The 23156-nt window shown below is 36.1% G+C and overlaps 3 protein-coding genes across 6 annotated transcripts; all 3 read left to right on the top strand.

Moving 5' to 3' along the window:
• The first annotated feature begins 239 nt into the window (after positions 1–239).
• On the top strand, positions 240–2890 carry LOC143446289 (protein KTI12 homolog). Its single transcript, XM_076945874.1, has one exon. It carries the CDS (start codon positions 1601–1603, stop codon positions 2423–2425), a length of 825 nt encoding a protein of 274 aa, XP_076801989.1. The 5' UTR covers positions 240–1600; the 3' UTR covers positions 2426–2890.
• A 26-nt stretch (positions 2891–2916) lies between these two features.
• LOC143446285 (cytosolic carboxypeptidase 1-like) lies at positions 2917–21786 on the top strand. 4 transcript variants are annotated; one of them, XM_076945865.1, is made up of 27 exons: positions 3042–3056; positions 3508–3623; positions 3931–3990; positions 4781–4842; positions 4975–5176; positions 5373–5513; positions 7131–7227; positions 7346–7386; positions 11882–12031; positions 12122–12196; positions 12784–12954; positions 13245–13354; positions 13843–13962; positions 14513–14743; positions 14995–15151; positions 15280–15384; positions 15526–15688; positions 15863–16424; positions 16755–16911; positions 17117–17349; positions 17527–17692; positions 18046–18271; positions 18352–18473; positions 19217–19353; positions 19653–19849; positions 19975–20079; positions 20282–21786. In XM_076945865.1, the coding sequence occupies exons 3-27, from the start codon at positions 3975–3977 to the stop codon at positions 20961–20963; spliced, it is 4428 nt and encodes a 1475-aa protein (XP_076801980.1). In that variant the 5' UTR covers positions 3042–3056; positions 3508–3623; positions 3931–3974; the 3' UTR covers positions 20964–21786. The 4 variants fall into 4 exon arrangements, with proteins under 4 accessions (XP_076801978.1, XP_076801976.1, XP_076801980.1 ...); XM_076945863.1 differs by lacking the exon at positions 3931–3990 and having other exon boundaries at positions 2917–3056; positions 15331–15384; XM_076945861.1 differs by lacking the exon at positions 3931–3990 and having other exon boundaries at positions 2917–3056.
• On the top strand, positions 9976–11046 carry LOC143446290 (uncharacterized). Its single transcript, XM_076945875.1, has 2 exons — positions 9976–10065; positions 10268–11046. Coding segments are annotated over exons 1-2 (687 nt in total). The 5' UTR covers positions 9976–10064; the 3' UTR covers positions 10954–11046.
• Positions 21787–23156: the final 1370 nt, after the last annotated feature.

Raw genomic sequence — 23156 nt, 5'->3', positions numbered from 1 at the left:
GCAAGTCATCAAAATGTCTGGAACTACATAACAATGTTTTTTATACAACGCCAGCAATATTGTTGTAGCGTAGAACTTTTAATAACCATACCTAAACTCAGAAATTATCACATTTAAAAAAATACTGGGTAATACTAGATAGACACCGACTGGCGTAGCTAGGCACACATTAAAGAGACATGGCAATGAAAGGCATTGGCAACAAACAACGCCATTTTTAGTCATTGCTAACATTCAACCAAATTTTGAGGATAAGGTACAGAATTGTAAGTAACCTGAAACCCTAAAGACATGTACAAATTCATTTCATTAACAGTTAATTTTGCATAGTCTAAGACCATATAAAATTGTATTTAATGTTTATATGCGAAAGGTCACTTTGTATACCGGTAGGCTAACTACAGGTCTTTATAACCTGGCAGTGGTGGCGTCGTCGGTTGGTCTGGTCCCTGGTAGATCTGACCGCCAGGTGGTTAACTGGCTAACTTAGTATTTATTACAAATTAACGATTTATACCGGTAGGTAATAGCATCTAGGTATCTTGTACTTTGTATCTATTTATTGTTTAAATGTAGTTTATACAGATATATGTAATAGCCTAAGATGTAAATTCTTTGTCATCCAGCCATACAGTAGGCTACCGGTATTATTCATCACATAATACCTTTGTTCAGTAGTTGCAGATAACGTAGAGACATGATTTCGTAATGGCAATATTTTACTTAAAAGGCCTATAGCCTATGTACTTGATTGTTACTGTTTATGTACTTACTGATTATATTAGTGGGCCAACTGGACCTCAATATTGTGACCACAAAAATGGGATTCCGATCCCTAGGATACAGTTTCTTTTGTACAGTTTTCTTCACCCATCATTTTGTTGGGCATGCAAAATATTTATTGTCACTTTAATCAAATCATGTCCCCTGCATTTTTTCGGCTGTTAATTTCCATGTTTTTAGTGTTAGGAAACATATCCTCTACATCTTCCAATGATGTATATAGTTGTTTCGTTGTTTGTGTTATTTTTGGTTCAAAATTTTTTAAACTTAGAAACTATAGGCCTATATTGTGGGTTTGGTGGCAATGCTAATCTAATCTTTAACCGGATTATAGTAAATAAACAAAAAAGCTGGTTGTGCCAATTTATAATAAATAAATAAAGAATTGAGCCTTCTGTGCACGCCAATATGCCATCACACAAAAATTTGCATCTTTACTTGCACGGTTTCTCGTCGTACTTTCCAGTCGGGGTCATCCATATTGAAAAGTGTAGCCGCAGCACGCTTGAAATTCATCAACATCAGAACATGCACGAAGAAGTTTTATCTACACGCCAATTTATTATAAACAAAGAAAATCTAGTTGTTTAAACACCAGTTTATAATCGACAAACAAGAATTACCTAAATTTGCATTTTTGTACACTTGATTTTTTCATCAAAAACTGCCTAATTTACAGACGTGTTTGTCATACAACTGCTAACTTTACCTGAAACACCCACAAAACAAGATATATAATTTATGTATGATATCTACTGGTTTTGTTTAATTGTAGGTTGGCTAAATTAAATATCCAGTATATCTATAGGCTTGTCTAATGGCACTTGTTGTTTTATGTGGATATCCTGCATCAGGGAAGTCAAAGCGTGCCAAAGAAATCTTAGATTACGTTACCAATCAACATCCCACTTACAAATGTGTCATCGTTAGTGATCATGGCATTGATCGAAATGCTGTCTATGGGAATTCCAGAAGTGAAATAACTACAAGGGGAGCATTGAAGTCGGCCACTGAAAGAGAACTAACTTCAAAAACAATCGTCATCGTGGACTCATTGAACTACATCAAAGGTTTTCGATACGAACTTCATTGTGTATCCAAATATGCCAGGACCACGTATTGCGTTATCCATTGTGTTGCTTCTAAAGATGATATAATTGAATATAACAGTCAGAAAAATGAATCTGATAGATATTCAAATGATATTTTGGAAGCTCTCTTAATGCGTTTTGAATGTCCTGATCCAAATAACCGTTGGGATTCTCCGTTATTTACAATTTTATCAACAGAAAAATTGCCTTTGAATGATATTTGCCAAGCTATATTTCAGAAAACTGCTCAAAAGCCTAATATGTCCACCCAGAATCCACCACTTATGTCTCCTACTTTTGTGTTTGAAGTTGATAAGATGTTGCAAAAAATTTGTAGCACAATTTGTGCAGCACAGAAAACTACCTCCATTGGAGAAACTGTTCATTTTCCAGAGACAGGTGATGCTTACATCATGAAAAAGAACATCTCTATGCCTGAAATGCGCCGAATTAGGAAACAATTTTTAACTTTTCTTCGAGCTAATCCAGTTTCTGAAATGTCTCAAGTTCCAAAGACTTTTTTGTCATTTATGGATCAGTCTGTTGTATAATAATGGTGATGCTGCTAATTTGCTTGATGGTAATCCTAAGTGGAAAGCATGACAACTGCACCGTCGAGATTTTTGAAGGCTGTGCTTGCTGCACCCCGCTGTTGTAGATTTAAGTTTTGCCTACCACACTGTTAAATGCACCCTCAAGATCTCAACGAATAGTGCCATGCTTCCAGTCTTGATGGTGATGATGACTGCTGATTTCTTATTAATGTACCATATATATGCTATAATAATACATTTTATTTGCTATGTATTTTTGTCAGCTTAGGCTATGCTTTGCAATGTGCATTGTGGTATTTTTTTTGAGCTGCTAGGTATCATATAGTTAACATTGAAATACTCGGTTTATGCTTACTAATTTATATTAGTCTTTGCCCAATTGTGCATTAACATAGCTAGATGCAATGTCTGTATTTTTAATTAATGCCAAGTTTTAATCTAGCAATATTATTATCTGTGTAGTGATTGACTTGATACAAATGTATTGCTCCAGCACTGACCATCGGGTGCTGTTAGCAATAATATAATTTAAGGTGGACAAATGTCTTTGAAGCCAGTAAAAGTTTTATGGATTATCAAGTAAAAGCATGTTTGCTGTTAAATCAGCTAAAAGTCATTCGCATACCAAGTAAGCACATTCATTTACTGTTATTTGTTAGCTGCTGTGTGTATTTAATCATTTCTTACTTCAGCTTTATCCGTATATTGTTTATGCAATAACACATGTGGAAAATTACTTGCCAAACACATGTACATTAGTGTGGGTTGCGCATTTCACACTCAAATTACCTCCATTTGCCCTTTGTAATCTTTTGTTCTTTATTGTTTGTGACAACAAGGTGAAACCTTTCATGCCTGTTGCTGATGTCATCCTGCCCTTCTTTCCTCGAGTTGTAATCCATCACGATTGTTTAGTTTGTTGATTACTATTCACCTGTGATGGCCTCAATTTTTTAATTTAAAATCTTTGTGATAATCTCTTCAGCTTTTTATGATATACCTTCAAGGCTTCAATGGAATTCGACAAGTAATTTCAAGTGTTTGTGGAATTTTAAACTTTATCATTTTGTACTCCTTAGGTCGCGGGCAAAGTCAGTGCTTTCAACACTTGAAAGGCTCAGTGGAGCAAGCAACCCCGACAAAGAACAAACACGTTATCTGTGCCATAAGCTCTTACAATTGGTGAATGATCAAGGTAATTCATTACACTTTATAATATATATCAAGTACATGCCCAAAAGTTGAACAAGGGTGTACCATATGCAGCTATAAGGATAATTAAAGAATTTGTTTTGACGTGGGCGTACTTACTTAATGACCTAGCTGGGATATGCACAAAGTTACAGGGTTGTCTTCAAAAAAACTTTTTAGTTGGTGTGAGTGGTGGTTTTCTTTAAACCGTGATTGATGTTTCCAACCTATTGCTGAAGCTATCAACATTAATTATATAGCTGTTGCATTACGCCAATTCTTGTTTATAAACCTTTGTCTTTACAATATAGGCTACCTATCAAATTAATTTTTACTCCCTCACTTTTTGAAGAGAATGTCATCACTGTGGCGTAAGTTGTACAATCACCATCATTGTTAATATTTTATTCACCCAATCAACGAATGTTTGGTGATTGGCTGGAACATGCTAAATTTACTTAAATGATTTTAAATTATGTTTCTTTTTGTCATTATTTCAAAAAGTTACACTAACAGATTTCTTTCCTAGTCGTCAGTCATTTTTTCTCACCTTCACAACCGCTAAAATATTCAGAAGCATGCTTTTTCAGTCTACCAAAAGTTGCTATGGTATATATGCCATAGACTACTGTGTGCAAATATTGAAAAAAGATTGCTTACGTTTCTAGAGGGAATGTCATTTTTGTTTCTACTCCATACAAAACTATATGACCACAAATTTTGTAGTCTGTGTATTTTAAATTGTAGATTATGATATATATACTATATAACTCTATGATGAAGATAAACATTTATAAATAATATTCAAGTGACAATAATACATTACTGTTCACACACATCTTTTTATCATCAACTGCACATTTGTGTTTCTAGTCTTGCCCCTTTCTTTTAATAAATATTTTTTTTATCTATTCTGTTGGTGTATTTAAATTACAGTTTGTGGTAACTAATATCTGACATGCTCCTGAAAAAATGCACGGATTCTTCAAAGTTGTTCTTATGTTGTACTTACGTCATACTTTTGTTTTATTAATTCACAAGACCTTTAAAGTTTGTGCTGTGACCTGATTATAATTTGAATTGTATGTTAATTCAGTCTATAAAGTAATAGGATGGTTTTACTCACAACAGAAAATGCACAGTTTTGTTAATATTTTATAGAAACCTGCAAGAAAGATGCAACAAGCAAAGCCGGTTTGGACATAATTTTACTAACACTGGAGGTTTGAGTTTGTGACAAAGTTTAGCTAAAAATTATTTGTTGTTTACTCATGATCTGTAACGAATAAAAAATTAGCAAAAAGAGCTCGGACAGTAATATGTATGTAATCACTATCTTGTGATTTATTCTTCAGAGTTGTAGTGATCAGGCATCATGTTTAGCGCTAGTGAGCACGCTTGCTGAAATATCTAATGGTGGACATAGCGCAATTAAGAGGCTGATAAGCCACGATGCTACAAGGGTATTATTGCACACCTTGTCCTACCTTGGCTCACACTTGGACTGGAGGTTGTTATCTGCCATTATACATCTCTTGTCAAAGATTGGACCTAAAGGTGAGCAACTTTGATAAGCTTTAATTATTATGGTTTATTATTTTACCCTAAACTTTTCTGTCTTTTTAATTTAACGTGTAAGAGTTGCATATAAATATACTAAAAGTTTTAAATTGCCTTGAGACACAATATGAATGCTGTGGTGTGCTTTGCCGTCAGCTGTAGCAAATGTTTCAAGCTGTTTTTTTTGTTACAGATCGTAAATTTGCCCTTCGTGCAAGGTTAACGGGCTCTCTTTCTATGATATTAACTTCTGTACGTTCATCACACAATCATACAAATCATTCAAGGCTTTTGCCTGCGTCCCTTGCTGTACTCAAATTGAGTGTCTTCAATTGTAAGTCTGTCAGCTTTGCTGTATTCACTAGTAATACATTAAGATCTACAGTATGATACTTTGATGATTGATGTACAGCATTTTGTCAGTGATATCAAGCTATTTCTGATTTCATACTTTTGAGGTGTCGGGGAACTTGTGTGGTTTTGGACCTTAGGGGCTAAAACTTTTCATAAAGCTAAGGAGTAAGGAATAAAGACTTAAAAAGGTTGCTGTTTCATCAATTAAAACTTGATAAAAGTTCATATTTTTGTTTGGATTTGCAATACAAGAATCAAAACCAAGAGCACAAACTTTCCTATGCAAGTGCAACCACACTTAACACTTCACTGCTGGTTTAATATAACTTTGATATATGATTATTTGTTAATTATAGTCAATGTGAATTTTGTTGACATTTTGAATTATGGTGTTGTCATAATGAATGGTGTGTCTATAAAAAGTAACCCTTTTTTGTGTTACTCTTTTATGGACACATATTGTCACATATATCGTGACAAGTTTTTTTAATCAAAAAAGCTAAATCATTATAATGAACTAGCTACCACATGAACAGATGTTTAGATGATATCATCAGTTTAGCATAAGGAAATAAATAGACATGGAGAAAACAATTTATACATATATATTTCCCATCATCTACTAGCAGTTGTTGTACCTTTACAAATCACAATAACTTTGGGAACATAGTACTCTAAGTTCTTAAACGTGGCAAAGTATACCTAAGCAAAGTTTGGAGGATATGTTATAAATAAAGCCAATAAATATTTATACTATCATAGTGACGGAAACAAGTCTTAATGGTTGTGATACAAGTCAAGTCACTAACAGCGCAAGTCAAGTCGAGTCATTTAATTACATTCCCAAGTCAAGTTGAGTCAGTATTGTTTATCAAGTCCCAGTCTTAACACATGCCAAGTCATTATTTACGATTTATTTTTCATTTAAGGTCGATAAATAATAAATGGCTTTCTGAATACTTGCAACGTAAAGATTAGTATTAAATCTGATTTTGTCCATTTCTGACGCTTTTCCACATTCATTAGAATGTATTGCGTAGTGATTTTTGAATAAATTCTTTCACAAATAAAAAAAAAAAACGATTTTACAACGATTTGAAATAATTTGTTTTGTGACTCGAGCGACGTCAACTGAAATTTCCACGTTAACCTTCACGAATTAAATTGAGCATTAATTATAAACTAACAATAAACTAAAACAGAAGTCAAGTTTTTCCAAAAACCTGACTCAAGTCAAGTCAGTGACTTGAGTCTTTCCATCTCTGATGTATACTATAAGAAAGAATATGGATTTACTTAATGTTAGTAACATTCATGTCACAAATAAATCAGATTTAGCAAAGAATATCGATTTATGATAAAAACAGGAATGACAAAGATGGCAATCACATTTACGCCAATACAAGGTGTAGGCTATTTATTATTCACACATGATTATGTATGTAGATGATAATGGGATGTGTGAAAGAAATTTATTCAGCCTACAATAAAAATATTCATTGCAAATTTGTAAATCTTGGTTAAATCCCTGTTTATGATGTATGATGTATTGAAAATTCCGATTTAGAAATAACATGACTTTTTTATGATTTGTCAGCCTCCACGAATGCCAGTTTGCTAGGAAGAGCTGGTGCTATTCATGTACTACAACGTGTAATCGCTTCACTGTCTCGAAAACAACCAATACCACTGAAGTAAATTTACAAAGCAGCAGAGAGTAGCAATTTCCTGTTCTATTTTGCTCCTCAACAGCAGTAATTGTTGCTATATATAAAGCTACTGACAATTAACATGGTGCTAATTATCTTACAGGACAGCTTTGGCCACTTTAAATCTGCTTGTCCGGCTGTCTAGTAAGTAGTAGTTTTGTAAACATCTACGTTTATTTGAGGCTAAGCTTGTGTAGTAGTTTGATGTGGTAATTTCATTCTTTTTAAAAAATATAGATTGAACAAGATTTTAAATTTGATTTAGTGTTTTTAATTAATTGTAATTTGATGTTTTGGTAATTATATAGCAAATCTATTATATATATACAGTCGAATCCGCTTAATTCGGACACCAGATAACCCGGACAACCGCTTTATTCGGCCAAAATGCTCGGGAACGGAACAAAAGTAAAAATTGAACGTAAAAAACTCCCGTTAATTCGGACAATTCTCCGCTTAATTCGGACACAGGTTCGCAATTCCTATCGTTACATCGTTAGGTTATGAAACAATAAACAGTACTTGGTTGGTTTTAACACAAGATGCAGTTGCATTATGAGTGATTATCGTGAAACAATGACAATTGATGCGGTAACAATCGACAATGAACTCATATAAGGCTGTGCCAGCTTCATAGTCGCTTTTACTTCGGTACCATTGCGACCATCTTGTAGAACAGAATGGTACAGAAAAGTTTAGCAGAAAAAGTGAAATTGCTCACTAAACTAGACGAAGAAAAAAATGAAGACGCTTCCTTGACAGTTCAGCAGTTAGCTGCGTTGGTGGGGATATCAAAACGTACTTTGCAAGATTGGTATAAAAATGATGCAAATCTGCGTGAACAACGTGAAGAGACTATGCTTCGTGGACGAGGTTTAAAGAGGAAGCGGCTCAGAATGTACGTTTTATGCGTACTCATTTACTCGTACTCTTGTGCGTTTTATGCGATCAGTGCAAATTACTGCAGTATAGCGCAGGTGCAATTCATTTATTACGCAACAGTACAGTATTTTAAATGCGTTGTCTGCCTTTACGCATGACCATGAAACGAACAATTGATTTTCCGCTTAATTCGGACAAAGCCGTTTCTCCGCTTAATTCGTCCAAAAGTGAGCGGAACCAAAGTGTCCGAATTAAGCGGATTCGACTGTAGATATATATTTATTTATACATGTATGTATGCATGCATGTATGTATATGTATGTATGTATACATATATGCATATATTGTTGCAGCTAGCATTGCTACGTGGATAAACTTTGTAGCACTTTATGTAGTTGCATAATATGTATATTAGGATGTTTCGTTTATTCACCATTTTTGAATGTAAAAAAGCTTGGGGTCTCTCTAGGCGGTATTTTGGGCACAATGAAAGAAATTTTTGGAATTACGACATCATTTTGAGGTTGCATCCCCTTGTTGAAGTTTCAGTGGGAGCGCATTTTTCTAAGTTGGTTATAGCTCGGTCCCCTATTGAGCTTGAGCTACAAACAAGGTGTCAAAAGATGCAGAATTACTGATTATTTATCTTAATTGCATTTTTGCTCCAAAAAAAATCTATTTGAGGAAAACAGAAATTTTCACAGATTTTATATACAATTCATCATACAGTTTCCATTCTGACCTTTATTTTAACTGCTTCTGAATTTAAACTTCTACCTTGGCTTTCATCATGAAAAGATGAGCAGACATTTTATGTAAATATATATCTAAGTCTAAAATTACTACATTTTGGGTAAATATTAGGGATGCATGGCAGGGACAATTGTTCAGGTTCATTGTTCACCCGAATATCATAAAGTCGACACAAACAAATCCTGAATCTGTTATATTCATGTCAGCACCAAATGATATAATTTCATCAAAAAGTTGCCAAATCTTGCTTGTAACATGACATAATTGCTAAAAATTAATGATCAGATGGAAATTTCAAAAGCAAATTTAACTTAGCTTAGTGAGGAAAATAGATCATCAATTCCTATCAAAGTTGATAAATTCATTAGTAATATTGTATTCGGAATTGCCATTGTTAGTATTTGTGTTCACTTTGTGTTCAGCTCACATCTAAACTGAAATGCTGGCTTGAAGCAATTTTTTAAGTTGAATAGCAAACAAGCACCAAGCATTGCTTTGAATGATGTTATCTAGAATTTTGGAAAGAAATTTGAAATATCAGGAGCAATGAAAGGAAAATTGGAAAGCTAAAGATATTCTGAAGGACTAAATTTGTTGGAAAGCTAAAGATATTCTGAAGATTCTGAAAAAAGTCTACTCTCAGGTGCACTGTGTAATATAGATAGCAATTAGCAAAAGTCAGCTAATAGAAACAAGAAAACAGTCTCAAAGTGGATTTTTATTTCAAAATAAACTGTTATTTAACTGCTGGTTACGATTTTTGAATTATAAAGAAGGAAAATAAATTTTAAACAATAAATGTTGTTTGTTGCTTGGCGAAAGGGACTACTCTTAAATAGTAATGCAAAAACAAAAATCAAAGTCGCAGTTTAATAAAATAGTTTACTCGATTATATCTAAACTACCTATATAACAATTGTTTACATAAACTGCCTCATACATACATAAACATAAACTGCCAAGGTAAAAGTTTACAATCATAAGCTTTCATTTTAAAGCCCAATTGGAAATTCTATGGTGATTTGCAAACATAATCTATGAAAATTTACGTTTTTCTTAACTAATTTTGTTTCTAAAGCAGAAATGTAATTAAAATGTAAGAAGTGGTTATAGGGGCATCCAGGCAGGATAGCGACTGTCAAAACAGCGACTGTCATAATGGCGACTTCATAATAGCGACGTAATCAAGTGAGCGACATTCCAAACAGCGATTGTCTAAATGCCGACCGCATTAAAACAGCGACTGTTATGATAGCGACTTAACTAGGCTTTCCATTTTTCCAAATTTTTTTGTTGTTTATCATTGCTTTTTGAAATAGGTTTGAACATTTGCTTAATTGCCTATTGTGATGGGACAATACAAAAGCTTATTGAAATTTATCACCAGCAGTGTTATCACCCGCATTAAGAAGTGTACAGATCGACTTTGAACTAGCTTCCAAAGCTGCGCTCATTGAAGCATTTCCTCAAACGCACATCTACGGCTGTTACTTTCACTTGGGACAATCGCTCTGGAGAAAGATTCAGGAAAACGGACTGCAACGGTTATATGTGCAAGACGACAATATTCGGATGGCACTGAAAATGCTCCTTGCTCTTGCCTTTCTACCAGTGGATGAAGTGAGCGATGCCTTTGATGAATTGGTGGCAGACTACCCAGCAGAAGTAATGCCTCTCGTAAATTACTTCGAAGACAACTACGTGGGCCGAAGAAACAGACGGGGAGACAGACGACAGCCATTGTTTCCCGTACATATGTGGAGAGTGAAAGCCAGACAAGATGCGGGACTGCCACGAACCAACAACCAGCTAGAGAGTTGGCACAATGCGTTTCAGGGATCAACGGAAACTCATCATCCTTCCATCTTTCGATTCATCGAAGCTTTAAGACGGGAGGAAGCCCTTCAACGGGCAAACCGAACCCAGCTACTACAAGGCAGAGACCTGACTCAGCGAATGAAAAGATACGTGACAATGAACACACGAATCACTGTTGTACAGCAAAATCGAGGCCAGTATGATCTGCGGCAGTTCCTTCGAGCCCTTGCTCGCAATTTAGAAATAAACGTGTCTTGATTTTTATTGCATTTTTATTTTATTTTATTGCTTTTTAAATCATGTGACTTCATGTGACTATGGATAGTCCAAATAAAATGTTGTTTTAAAGTCCCTTTTGGTTTCAATCTTTCACTACGCAGTATTTGCCTGTTTCTGCGTGCATACGTGTGTAGAGAGGTGTGGGGGATGGAAGTGCGTGTGCGCGTAAGCCTTGGATTTAATAAAAGAAGTGAGGTCGCTGTTGTGGCAGTCGCTGTTTTAAATGAATCGCTGTCGTGTAGTCGCTCTATTGACAGTCGCTGTTTTAAATGAATCGCTGTTGTGTGGTCGCTCTATTGATAGTCGCTGTTCTGACAGTCGCTATTTGGAACCCGAGCCGGTTATAGGAAATCAATAATTCTACATCTTTTGACAGCTTGATCGTAGCTCTTGCTCAATAAGTTACCGAGATATCGCCAATTTAAAAAATGTACCTCCACTGAAACTACAACAAGGGAATGCAACCTCAAAATGACGCCATAATTCAAAAAACGTTCTTTCATTGTTCCCAAAGTACCCCCTAGAGAGACCCCAAACTTTTTTAAATTCAAAAATGGTGATAAAACATCCTAATGTATATGCATACTGAAAAATTTAAGCAGTCATTTTTAAGCTTGAAATAGATTTATCTAAAGTTCAAATGCTACAAAATATTACATAGTGTTTCCGAAACATGACACGGCAAATATCTGTGACTTGTTGTTGCTTATAATTTTGTTTATTTTTCGACTCTGAGAACACCAGAAGTAGAATGTGTAAAACATCTGTCAAAATATTATATGCATGCAATGTATGAATATTTGAACATACGGTATTAACATTTCTGTTATTTTTATAACTTTACAATTTTGTCTTACTGGTGTTATCTGAAAAAGTTAAATAGCTAGAGTTCTAATTGCAATGGCAGAAGTGAATGCATCACGTGCTGTCAATGTTGGTCTAGTATCTCAGCTGTTACAAATGCATCAGGATTATCACAGGCGCGACTTCAAGCACAACAGGCATGCAGCAATCAGGAAGTCAATTCTTAACTCGATAAAAAACGTTGTAGTACTCAGTGAGTTAATGTTTTTTCTGCTTGCATATTTATTCTGCTTTGAAATCCTGACATGCATTTCCAAAAAAAAAACTTGATTATGTCATACAGGGGGAGGGCGAAAAGCTTTCTTTGACTGCAATGGCATGCTGCTGCTATATAATTCTTGCCAAGACTACCTCGCAGGTAACATTTTGTTAAGACTTGAGTTGAGATAAAGACCTCTTCTTGGTTACAGATGTGTGTTAGTTAGTGTTTAGTTTGTGATATTCTGGCAATAGGATATTATTCATTTTAACTATGACTAAAGGAACTGTTGATTGTGTTCTCATGCTTTCATGTGCAAAATAGTTTCTTTAATGAATGAAATGTACTGACATACATGGTAAAGTATACATATATATATAAATGCAATATGTAGTTTATATAGTTATGCATTCAATATAAAATTACTCATTGATTGGGTAATAACATCAGGTAATAACTGTAAGATATTCCATGGAATAAGTCTTATTCGTTAAGTAGAACTACACTTATATTGCTTGTGGTAAAAATTTTACTCCCGGTACATGTTGGTATGTATTAACCAGAAACAGTATGCAGGCTTAAAAATACTATATTCTTTCATAATTATTAGAAGTTAGATAGTGGACGTCTTAACAATTAGCGGAAGATTCTTCTGTCATGTAATAAAACTGGGCAATGGGTTAAACTTTCTAACAATATCAAGAAAAAATTAATCTAATAACAAAAAGAACTAATTGCATGTTCAGTTGGTTGTACTAACAAAGCTGTGGAGTCCTTACTGCTTGTGGCAACTATGATCATCCGTCGATGCCAAACAAAGTCAAAACTTCCAATCTCTAACTCACGGTGCACTTTTCAGTTCGTTTTACCCGGCACTAGAGAAAGATCGGACTCCCTGGACTCATTTGATTATCTTGGTAATATAATTGTGGTAATGGTGTGGTATGGTAGGGAAAGAAATATTGACACCATTTGTTTATGCATCAGCTATTGTGTTACTGTATATGATTGTTGGAATATTCTGAAAGCATAGTCAACCATGCTGTATCAACAATGTTATAAACCTGTATTTTTTGTATGTGAGACTTGTAATGGAAATGTTTTTTGTAGTGAATATTGTTTGTTTGTTCTGTCTGTATTTAACATCGTTGATCGGTAGTTGCTTTCTAAAACAACAATTAAAATCACATTTTTAACTTTACAAAAGGGAGTGACGATGGTGATGAATTTGATGAAGCAACCGAGACAGTATCCAATAACGAAGATGAGAGTCAAAGTGAATCGACATCCTCCAATCGAAGAGGTTCCACCACCTCGGTAAATTCAATGTCTTTGTTTTATTTATTGTATGTTGGCTTATTCTGGCCCGATTCTTATGCGATTTTGGCTTACTTGTGTATATATTACAGATGACAGCTTTTAGAAATTTCTCAACACCTTTTGTAAGACTTGTTTACAAGGTGTTATTTGGTGTTGACATTGTTTTTGAAACTACAACATCCCATGTGACGCTTGAAATGTGTGTAATATTCTCATTGTTAAAATAAGCTCATGTTGAACTTACTGCACTGTAGGTATTAAACTACGATATTGATATGCCAGAAAGTCATGACTAATGCTATATTTTTGGGAGATAATTAAATGTCACAGAATGTTGGAAAAAATGTTTTTAAAATAGCCCACATTCCATTGCCATTTTTCACATACCTTGAAGTATGTCAGAGTGTATGTACTAGATCTTATAGATCACTTTGATGAACTGTTAATATTTGCAACTATATACAGCACTGCTGTTTTGCATTCAGGCAAGCAAAGGTTCTGCAAGTAGCAATGGATCAAGAGAACCTTTGAAACCTAAAGTTACAAGAACACATGAGGACCTTAAAATGTATGAAAGTTTCTTTCCAGAACTTCAAGAATTCCCAGTGAGTATGTTGGATATATTGTATATATATATATTGCTCTTCGATGTGACATGAAACTTTTGTTGACATGTGGATAGAATGCCTTCGTTGAAAATTTCAGCTTAAAACGTTAACTTTCCTTACCATGTATCTTTACTTAATACAATAACAGTGTAATCTCAAAACCAAACATGACCATTAACTGCCTAAAACTTTATGTAGTACAGCCATGATGGTCGTAAGGCAATTCTTATTTTGAATCCACAAGCTGTATTGAAGCAGTCTTGAATAAAATACATTATGGAGTTCCATGTTTGCATTTTTATAGCAGCTAAGGGATTACTGTGAGCGTGACGTTAAAAGAATTTATGTTGTCTGAAGAAGATGACATACATAGTTACTTGCTTGTCATTTCAATGGCAGCTTTACTAAGCACAGAATAAACTGTTGTTAGAGCCATTTTAATGTTACAAAAGGCAAAAGCTAAATTTTACTGACCCTCTCAATTCAGCTGAGTTAAAAAATTTTCTTATTATCAAAATTTAACAGAGGCTTGTGTATTCCTTGTTAGCTTTCTAAACATGTGGATGATGTTAATGGCTTGAATCGTCCTCACACAAGCGGTGAGGCTGAAGCTCATTCGTCTAGGAAGAACTTACCGGTACGACACAGTTTGCCGGACCTAACCCATTTGAGCCCGCACTTACAACACATACGGCAGCAAGAGACATGCAATCCATGGGAATTCCAGTATGACATTGCAAACACTTTTCAGTCAATGAAACTAGATCACTCTGAAAAGGTCGGTGTGAAATTTTGCGAACAATTATATACAGTTATTCTGGTCATTTAATATTAAAAGCATTGTTTGAGAACTGCATCTGCTTTCGAAACTTAAAATTGATAATTCTTGTTGAACCTTATTTCAGTTCTGTGCTATAATGACACCAGAGTCATGCTAGAGTTGTCATTGCTACTGTAAAATAATTTAATTTTTACTTTTTATAAAACTGTATGAATAGCTTATTAAATATATATATTATATTAATATAGGGATTAAACAGTGTTGAAGGCTCTCCAACTAAACTGATGACGAAAAGCTCTCCTAGAAAGTCTCCAAATGGTTTTTCTGTCAACTACTCCTCAGGTGATGACGTCAAAATGGGAGTACAGAGAAGTCCAACATCTGCGTGGCCAAGCATGAGACCTGGTAAGAGTATAAACAGTTAAACATTATCTGTTCAGTTATCTGTTCAGTTTATTTGCTTTGCTATTTCAATTATTTGTTTACCATTTATATTGCTGTGTATTGGCCTATTTATATAAGTTTCATGGCAGATGACACCGTTCTTTCTGGAAGATTTGTTACCTTGCCTAACATTATTACAGGGGGGTTACAAAATCAACCTGGAAAAAATTCTAGTTCTTCATTTCAAGATTTTGGTAAATCATAAGTTTATTGAGCTTGTTTGTACCAGCTGCATTAATTTCTATTAAAATAAAGTGCGATAATTTGGTCTTGTTGGGACATTGCGGTTAAAGTATTTGGAATAAGGCTTCCTCAGTCATACAATTTTATCGCAGATCTAACCACTGAACAACAGGAGATTGTCGACTTCATTCAAACATTAGCAGAGCGAACCAAGTCAGTGAAGACACAAGTCAACAGATTGTCAGACGCTGATGCTTATGGCAGTTTCCCTGTGCCAAGGCTGGAATCGCAAGTCAATAAGAGATATGTGCAAAGGTATTTTATTTTGCTTTCACTGTTTTAAGCTTTCGTTTAATCTGTGGAAACGGGCCTATAATGCACAGTACTGTTGTTCACAGTTATAGTACTATTGGTGATAAATACTCATGATTTGGTATTCCAACATGTCGATTTTGTGACTTTTATTTACATTTTATCTTGTGTTTTCAGATTAATAAAGGCTAAGGTCCTTGAAGACGTAGCTCGTAACTTGTTCCCAGACAACACAATAAACGAAGTTGTATTTTCAAGTGAAAGTGCGCTGCTACCTGATGATACAAAGATGTGTTTTGAAGACGTAAAGTTCTTCAAAGGCGATGTACAAGACCCTAAAGACCTGACTGATGGTGCTAGTTGCAGTAAAACTGAGACGGACTTTTCGTATCTTCCACCTGTGCAAATTCTAGATCAGATTAAAGAATTATCAGAGAGTGGTGCTGCAACGCAGAACGAAGCCAACCTGAACACGCCTATACCAATTTTATATGACAATTCTGAACATCCCGAAGTCAAAAAAGGCCACGCCATGGACTCCTCCACGACTCTGTCAGATGGTACTTGGCAAGATTCGGATAAAGCTCAAGATCTTGCTTTAGAGGAAGATGAACAGGATGCTAAGCTGCTTAATAAACTGGCAAATCCTTCACGTCCCAATTCCTTCAAGGGGGATTTATCTCTACCGCTCAATTTTTATTCTGGCTTCGAATGTGGGAACCTAAGAACGGCAGTGAGGGTGTGTGGAAATCTCTGTACATGTTTCATACTTTGTTCCATTATTATTTATCTTCGATATAAAAATAAACATGTAACAGTTTATATTTACGCTGTTTACGAGGTTGTTTGTTCCATAATGTAACGCACAAACTTAATCTATTGCAAATTAACGTATATAAGGGCTAAATGGTTGATTAAATTCTGGAAACGTATTTATCGTCAATGTAAAGCGTTTATGGATTGTGTATGAATGCATGGGCAGCCTTAATGCGCATGTGTGCAAGTATTGAGAATTTTACCTTACATGTGCAATTACTTAAGTTGCAAATTTTTAAATGAAAATCTACAGATCCGAGAATATGAATACGACCTGGTGCTTAATCCCGACTGCAACAGCAACCATCACTTCCAGTGGTTCTACTTCAGCGTTTCAAATATGAAGACGTCGCAGCCGTATCGATTCAACATTATCAACTGTGAAAAGAAAGGAAGCCTTATAAATGAAGGTTCTAAATAAACTAATGCTTCGAAAAATTCTATTTTCTACAATTTTTCATTTTTGAAAACGAGTTACAAGCAAAGTCGCTTCATTTATTGTTTCTCCTTTGATAAATTTTCAATTGCAGAATTTCTTAATGAGCATTTTTGGTAGTGTCGGATAAATGTTATCTAAATGAAATTTTAAATCTGCCCCGCCTTTATTTTTGTCAGGTATGCAACCAGTAATGTTTTCTATGGCGGAGGCACGGGCCGGACGACCACATTGGTTTAGGGTCGGTCGTGAGACCTGTTATTACCGGAACCACTTTCTACGAAGCCATTTGTCGGCTGGCGGGGTCAAAGGTCGAACGTACTTCACCTTGACCTTTACAATGACCTTTCAGCATTTAAATGACATCTGTTATTTTGCGTATCATTATCCGTATCCATATACAAAATTACAGGTGATTACAACTTAAAAGTTATAATCTAAATTGTAACATATAGCAGGTTTATTGCTTGAAACTGGACTTGTTTGGCTGTGAAGTAGCGTTGTCTTTAGCGTTGCTGCCATATCGGTTACTATTTTCGTAACTTATGTCCGTTGTCGGCTGTTGTGAATTTTTTTTGTCATATTTCAGTTGGATCTGCAGCATTTTCTAAGTGGTATCGACCCGTCGACCATGTACGTTCGCAATCAAACATTTTGCCATACGTTGGCCGGAAATCCTCTACCATTGCTCACTATAACGGCCATGCCTAAAGCCGACGACGTGTGCTCGACAAAGCAAGCAATCGAGGACATGAGTACGTTATTGCTATTTCATAGATGCAGTTTAAACGCTGTTTAACTAACGATCAACTGATACATGCATTCTAGTCTCACAAAATGACGTAATTATGCTGTGTTGCTGAAAGTGTATACTGTTCCTATGATTACTCATTTCATGATTAATTCAAGTCGTAGGTTTCGTTGAACGTAAAATGCATAGTACTTCCTGAATCTTATTTTCCAATTCATGTAGTATTCGTTCATCTATGAAGCTAAGTTGACGGTTTAGTGCACTGAAGCCCGAACAGCACTAAGATGAACGTTTTCTTTCAATTTTCATGATTCTTACGTTTAAAGTTTTATTTAATTTTTGTTCCTCCTCGTCTAGGGTCTCGTCCTTACATCTTCCTTAGCGCTCGTGTTCATCCTGGGGAAACGAATGCGTCCTGGACCATGCGAGGAACTCTGCGTCTTCTTTTGACTCCTCCTCCGAACAGCGAGTCTGACCATGATGAAGAAACAACCGCCCTAGCAGCCATCGCGGATGAACTCCGAAGATCCTACATCTTCAAAATCGTTCCCATGCTTAATCCGGATGGAGTTATCAACGGACAGTGAGTAGATTAGCTGAATACCCTTTTGAAGTGTGACGTCGTAATGTTTCGTTGTTTTCTCACAATGATTTATTGTGCAGTCATAGATGCTCATTGAGTGGTTGCGACTTGAACCGGACTTGGCTAGATCCTGACGCCGAACTGCATCCGACCATCTACCACACAAAGGGTCTCCTGCAGTATCTTGAATCTATTCAGAAAGGTTAGTTGTGTTAGATTATTAGTAATGGTTCATCACAGACAATAATGCAGTAAAAGTTTGTTAACTTGACTTCGCTTATTTTAAAATTACGAATAACTCGAAGTAACGTCACCGGTTTCGTCGAATCGCCCATCAAAATGCAAGGAAACAACTGTCGTTAAGTCAAAGCTTTTGAACTCGAAAACTGTTTAACTGGTGATGTTTTTGTGGTCCCTAGTGGCATAACTTGCGACCATTATCCCGAAATTATTCGAAGATTTATTAATTGTCACGTAAACACCATATAGATTCGCGTCCTTAGCTGATTGCTGTATAGTCTAGAAACGTCGAACGTAATTCTGCATTCTATGATTTAATGTTGCTTCAATTTAAAACTCTCCTGTGAAATCCATTTAGTTTCATAGTTAATTACTTATGACATAATCCATTTATTTCATAGTTAAAGAGTGACAGAAAGATTGACGTAACTGTTGAAGGAACCAAGTGTAACGTGAACAATTAAAGCAATTATTACTAAAATAATTGAAATAAAACCATGTAGACCAGGGTTAGGTTAATCCAGACAGGTTAATGTATTTTTAATACGATGGAAGATTTTTAACTTGACTTTACTCGATACGAAATTTCGGATTAATCGAAGCAACTTTGCCGGTACTTTCAGCTTCGAGTTGACGATTTTCCACTGTATATGGTAAATTGTGTGGGCGCGGTGCAGTTAACCATCGAAAAACTTTGTTTATTAGCTCCTCTTATCTACTGCGATTATCATGGACATTCTCGCAAGATGAACGTCTTTTTATACGGATGCTCGCATCGGGAATCCATTGCGGCCGGTGAAGCAGCGACAGTACAGGATGGACCGGAAGATGCCGGCTACAAGGTGATTCCTGGCGCCAATTGTGTGTTTGTATATTTAAATATTTATTGCCGCACGTGGGCGTCCGTAACTCGTGTTCTGTCTCATTTAAAACGAGCGAGATAAAATTTTATCGAATTTATCGGCGCCAACTGTTGAAATTATTTGTTTGATCATGCGCAATAACAAGAAACCCGGCCAGCATACTCATCAGCAAAAGTTTCAAATATTATACTCAAGGTTTAACAACATTTTTATTGGTTTAAAAATGACATTGTAGCTTGGTCGTAACTACCCGCATTATAACGTCACAATATCCACAGACACTCCCAAGACTCCTAAGCCACTTGGCACCGACTTTTTCAATGAAAAATTGCAACTTTGTGGTGGAAAAATCGAAAGCAGCGACCGCCCGTGTGGTTGTATGGAAGGATATAGGCGTGACGAGAAGCTACACCATGGAGAGCACTTACTGTGGATGCGACCAGGGAGCTTTTAAAGGGAAGCAAATAGGAACAAGGTGGGAAAAGTTTAAACCAATATTTTTTAACTCTGAATCTTCTTGTGGTACTTTTGCCACATTTGGTTGAATTTCAACGCAATAATTATATTTTAAAGACCTATTTCGCTATATTGTTGATACAGAGAGTTGGAAGGAATGGGCTCGAAGTTCTGTGAAGTTTTGCTTCACTTGAAAGCCAAGAATAAGACCAGAGGACTGCCCGTATTTGACTTGGATGACGAACCAATGTGAGTTTAACTGAAAAAGGATTTCAGGAAAAAATATCTTTTGAATAACGTGCTATTAAATTCCTAAAATTGATCTTTGCCAAAAATAGAAAACCGCAAATGAAACATGAAGTTTATTTCAGCAGTTTTTGCGAATTTGTATGCTTTACCTTCACTGTCACCCAACCTTAAAAGTTAACTTTTATTTGATAATTTGTCGCAGTGATACCGCCGACCCTACATCCCAGTCCCTCAATAACGACAATGACGAAGATTCGGGTCCGGGATGTCCGGCCAACTCGGATGCCGAACTCACACCTGACGACGACATTTCCTATCTCGATCAAGCATATGACGTCATTTCTGGTCCGTACGACGGGAGTAGTTTTTTGTATCATTACGTGCGGAGTCGGTCGGAGCAGCCTTGTGCTTCGAAGACAGACATGGCTTTTTGGAGATACGACCCGGACAATCCCCCCGAACTTACACCACAACTGCGCCCCTTTACCGTGAACCAGGTCAACCTTACTCCGAACACAGGCAAGAGCAACGCAAACGAACCTGCGACTTTCAGCGGTTTCAGACGCGAACCCAGCAAGCATTCTCTCAAGCAAAACCCAGTCGCTGCAACTCATTCTTTGCGTATGAGCCAAAAATCTTCTTCCTTGAAGATCGAAATACCGTCCGATGATGGCTTCCGTTCCTGTCTCAAAACATCCCCAATCAGCCCAAGGTCGAAGCCTCTGCCCGTTATAAAAGCGAAAGTGTCGCCGTTTACTGGACGTGTCTTGAGCTACGAGTACGGGGACGAGGATGAAGTTCCTACGGCCCCGAGGCCATTCGAGTCTGGGCTAGTGCTTCGGAAATCACCGGGACATTACCTGGGTTCGCACAAAACTGGGTAGACTTTCACCTCTCCCGCTCACGAGTGTAATAGTTTAACAGCTCCGTGTCGAAAAAAGTTTTACAGATGTCTTAAAAGTGCAGTTCTTCAAATGTTATTCCTGCGTCCACTTTTCAGGAGAAACTATTCATTTGGTTCCTTATGTGCTTAGTTCCTTACTCGAAAAATGTCATTTCTTTTAAGTTTTTAAATTTGTTAATGCACGCTGGGAAGTATCATATAGCCTACTTCTTGGCCCAAGCTTGTGCTTGTGGGTATCTATACAATGTTTATTCCATATATTCCATTCATATACTACATTTCACTATGTATTTTTACCTGCTTAAACTATCATTGTGAAGCAGTAAACTGCATACAGTATATACACTGTTAACAATTTCGTACATTCAAAATTATATTTTTCTACAGATTCCGCTTTTAATATCGCATATTCACTTCACGCGCTGCTAGGATTTTTGCAAGGCTGTTTTTGACGTCATTATTAAAGTCAAAATTGGATTTCCAATCACCAAAATCTGTAAACTTTACATCAGTTTTATTAGCCGTCTCCACAGTAAATTTGTTAGCAATACAACTCGATTTATGTACGTACTGAAACTTTGACAATGTTGTGCGCGAAGAAGCAGGTGTTGGAAGTTCAAATTTACCAGTTTATGGAGTCGCCGTCACCAGTTTTTTTCCATTTCTTTCAACCGTCTTAGATTTGAAATTAAATTCTTAATCTTTATTCTTAGTTTGGACATGATATAATTTAGCAAGTGTTACTGAACTGTGACAAAGCGTATGTAGAAGAAATAAATATTATCACTATTTACACACTGTAATTAAGATTGCTTCAATTTAGTAGGTCTTCTGTTCTTCGTCAATGGAGCTTATATCTGATCTTGTTAAGATTTTGCTACACTACGTCAGCAAATTCCAAATAGGCTTCAATCTGAATCTTGCTGGTGTTTTAGTTTTATGGCGGCTAATTTTAACAGCTTTGCGTCGAACATGTTATCACAAATTTCCTTTGAACTAATACCATACAAACCGACGTCTCGTGTGCATTTTATTACAGACCGCGTTCGGTTCGCTGTCATGTAGGTGATAGATCCTATATTTCAACTCTGCGTCTATTTCGTTGCTTTCTTCGTCCAGCAAAAGTACATAAAAGGGAAATTGTATCACGATGTGCAGTTCAATACACGTGTCTGTCACTTTACTGGCCGGTTGATTTTTCACACCTGGCCCGTATCGTTCGGAGATAACTATGCGCGTTAACATCGCCATAAACTCAATTGCTCCGCTAGATTTACAACACACTGCCATAAATCATCAACGGCGTCGTCATGCGCCTGTTTGTGACTTCATAATGGCGTCGATCGTTACAAAACAACTATTTGTACAAACAGTTGGAAAATTGAAATGAATTGAATATTCTAAAATACCTAACTAATAGACATATTAAGTCAAGTTTACCACTTGACTTTGTTTGTACTTCACTGTGGATTTACAGGTTTATGGTTTGCTCCGTGGGTTTGTAATTTCAGCAACACAAGCTCGAGGAAAAGTGTAAATTAATTCTTTAAAAAAATCGTACTTATTATAGTTCGGTTGCATAGAAGGAACATTGAAAGTCAGCCATAAAGGGAAAAGTACATACATAAGAGATAGTGAGATACGTACGAACTAACACTTCTTTGAACTATTTAGAGTTAGACAACACGCGCTACCATTTACAACAACGAATCTAAATTTTGAAAGTTCGAGTATTCGCGTCTTGCGCGGGCCCGGAAAAAATTCTTCACGGAAAACCAAGTTTACAACTCATTTTTGCTTTCCCATTTTCAAATGAGCTTGTTAACTATAATTGCATTCTAAGAATTCCCGTAAAAACCCTTCCGCCATTAGCACTGTTTTCTAGTAAAAAATGCTAAGAAGTCCGTATGTTTGTTTGTGTGAGGAAGAAGCTCCGTCACCGAGAGGAAGTTTAAGAATTTCATGTCTGGAGTATCAAACGAAAAAAGACGGCATTTTCTTCTAAACTGCGTCTCAAGTTACAACTTTTCCTGTGACTACTGCTTTGCCAACGCTTGTAGGTTAATGATCAGCCTGCATTTATACTACACCGCTCCGGCAGTTGAAGACTTTGAAAAAATTTTGTGACAAACCAAAAAAATTTGTGAGCAGTTTTTGATTTTGCACAAATCCG

Source organism: Clavelina lepadiformis, chromosome 2 (assembly GCF_947623445.1).
Source record: "Clavelina lepadiformis chromosome 2, kaClaLepa1.1, whole genome shotgun sequence".
NCBI lineage: Eukaryota > Metazoa > Chordata > Ascidiacea > Aplousobranchia > Clavelinidae > Clavelina > Clavelina lepadiformis.
Note: the sequence above shows the minus strand (reverse complement) of the source record. Positions and strands in the feature narration are given on the sequence as shown.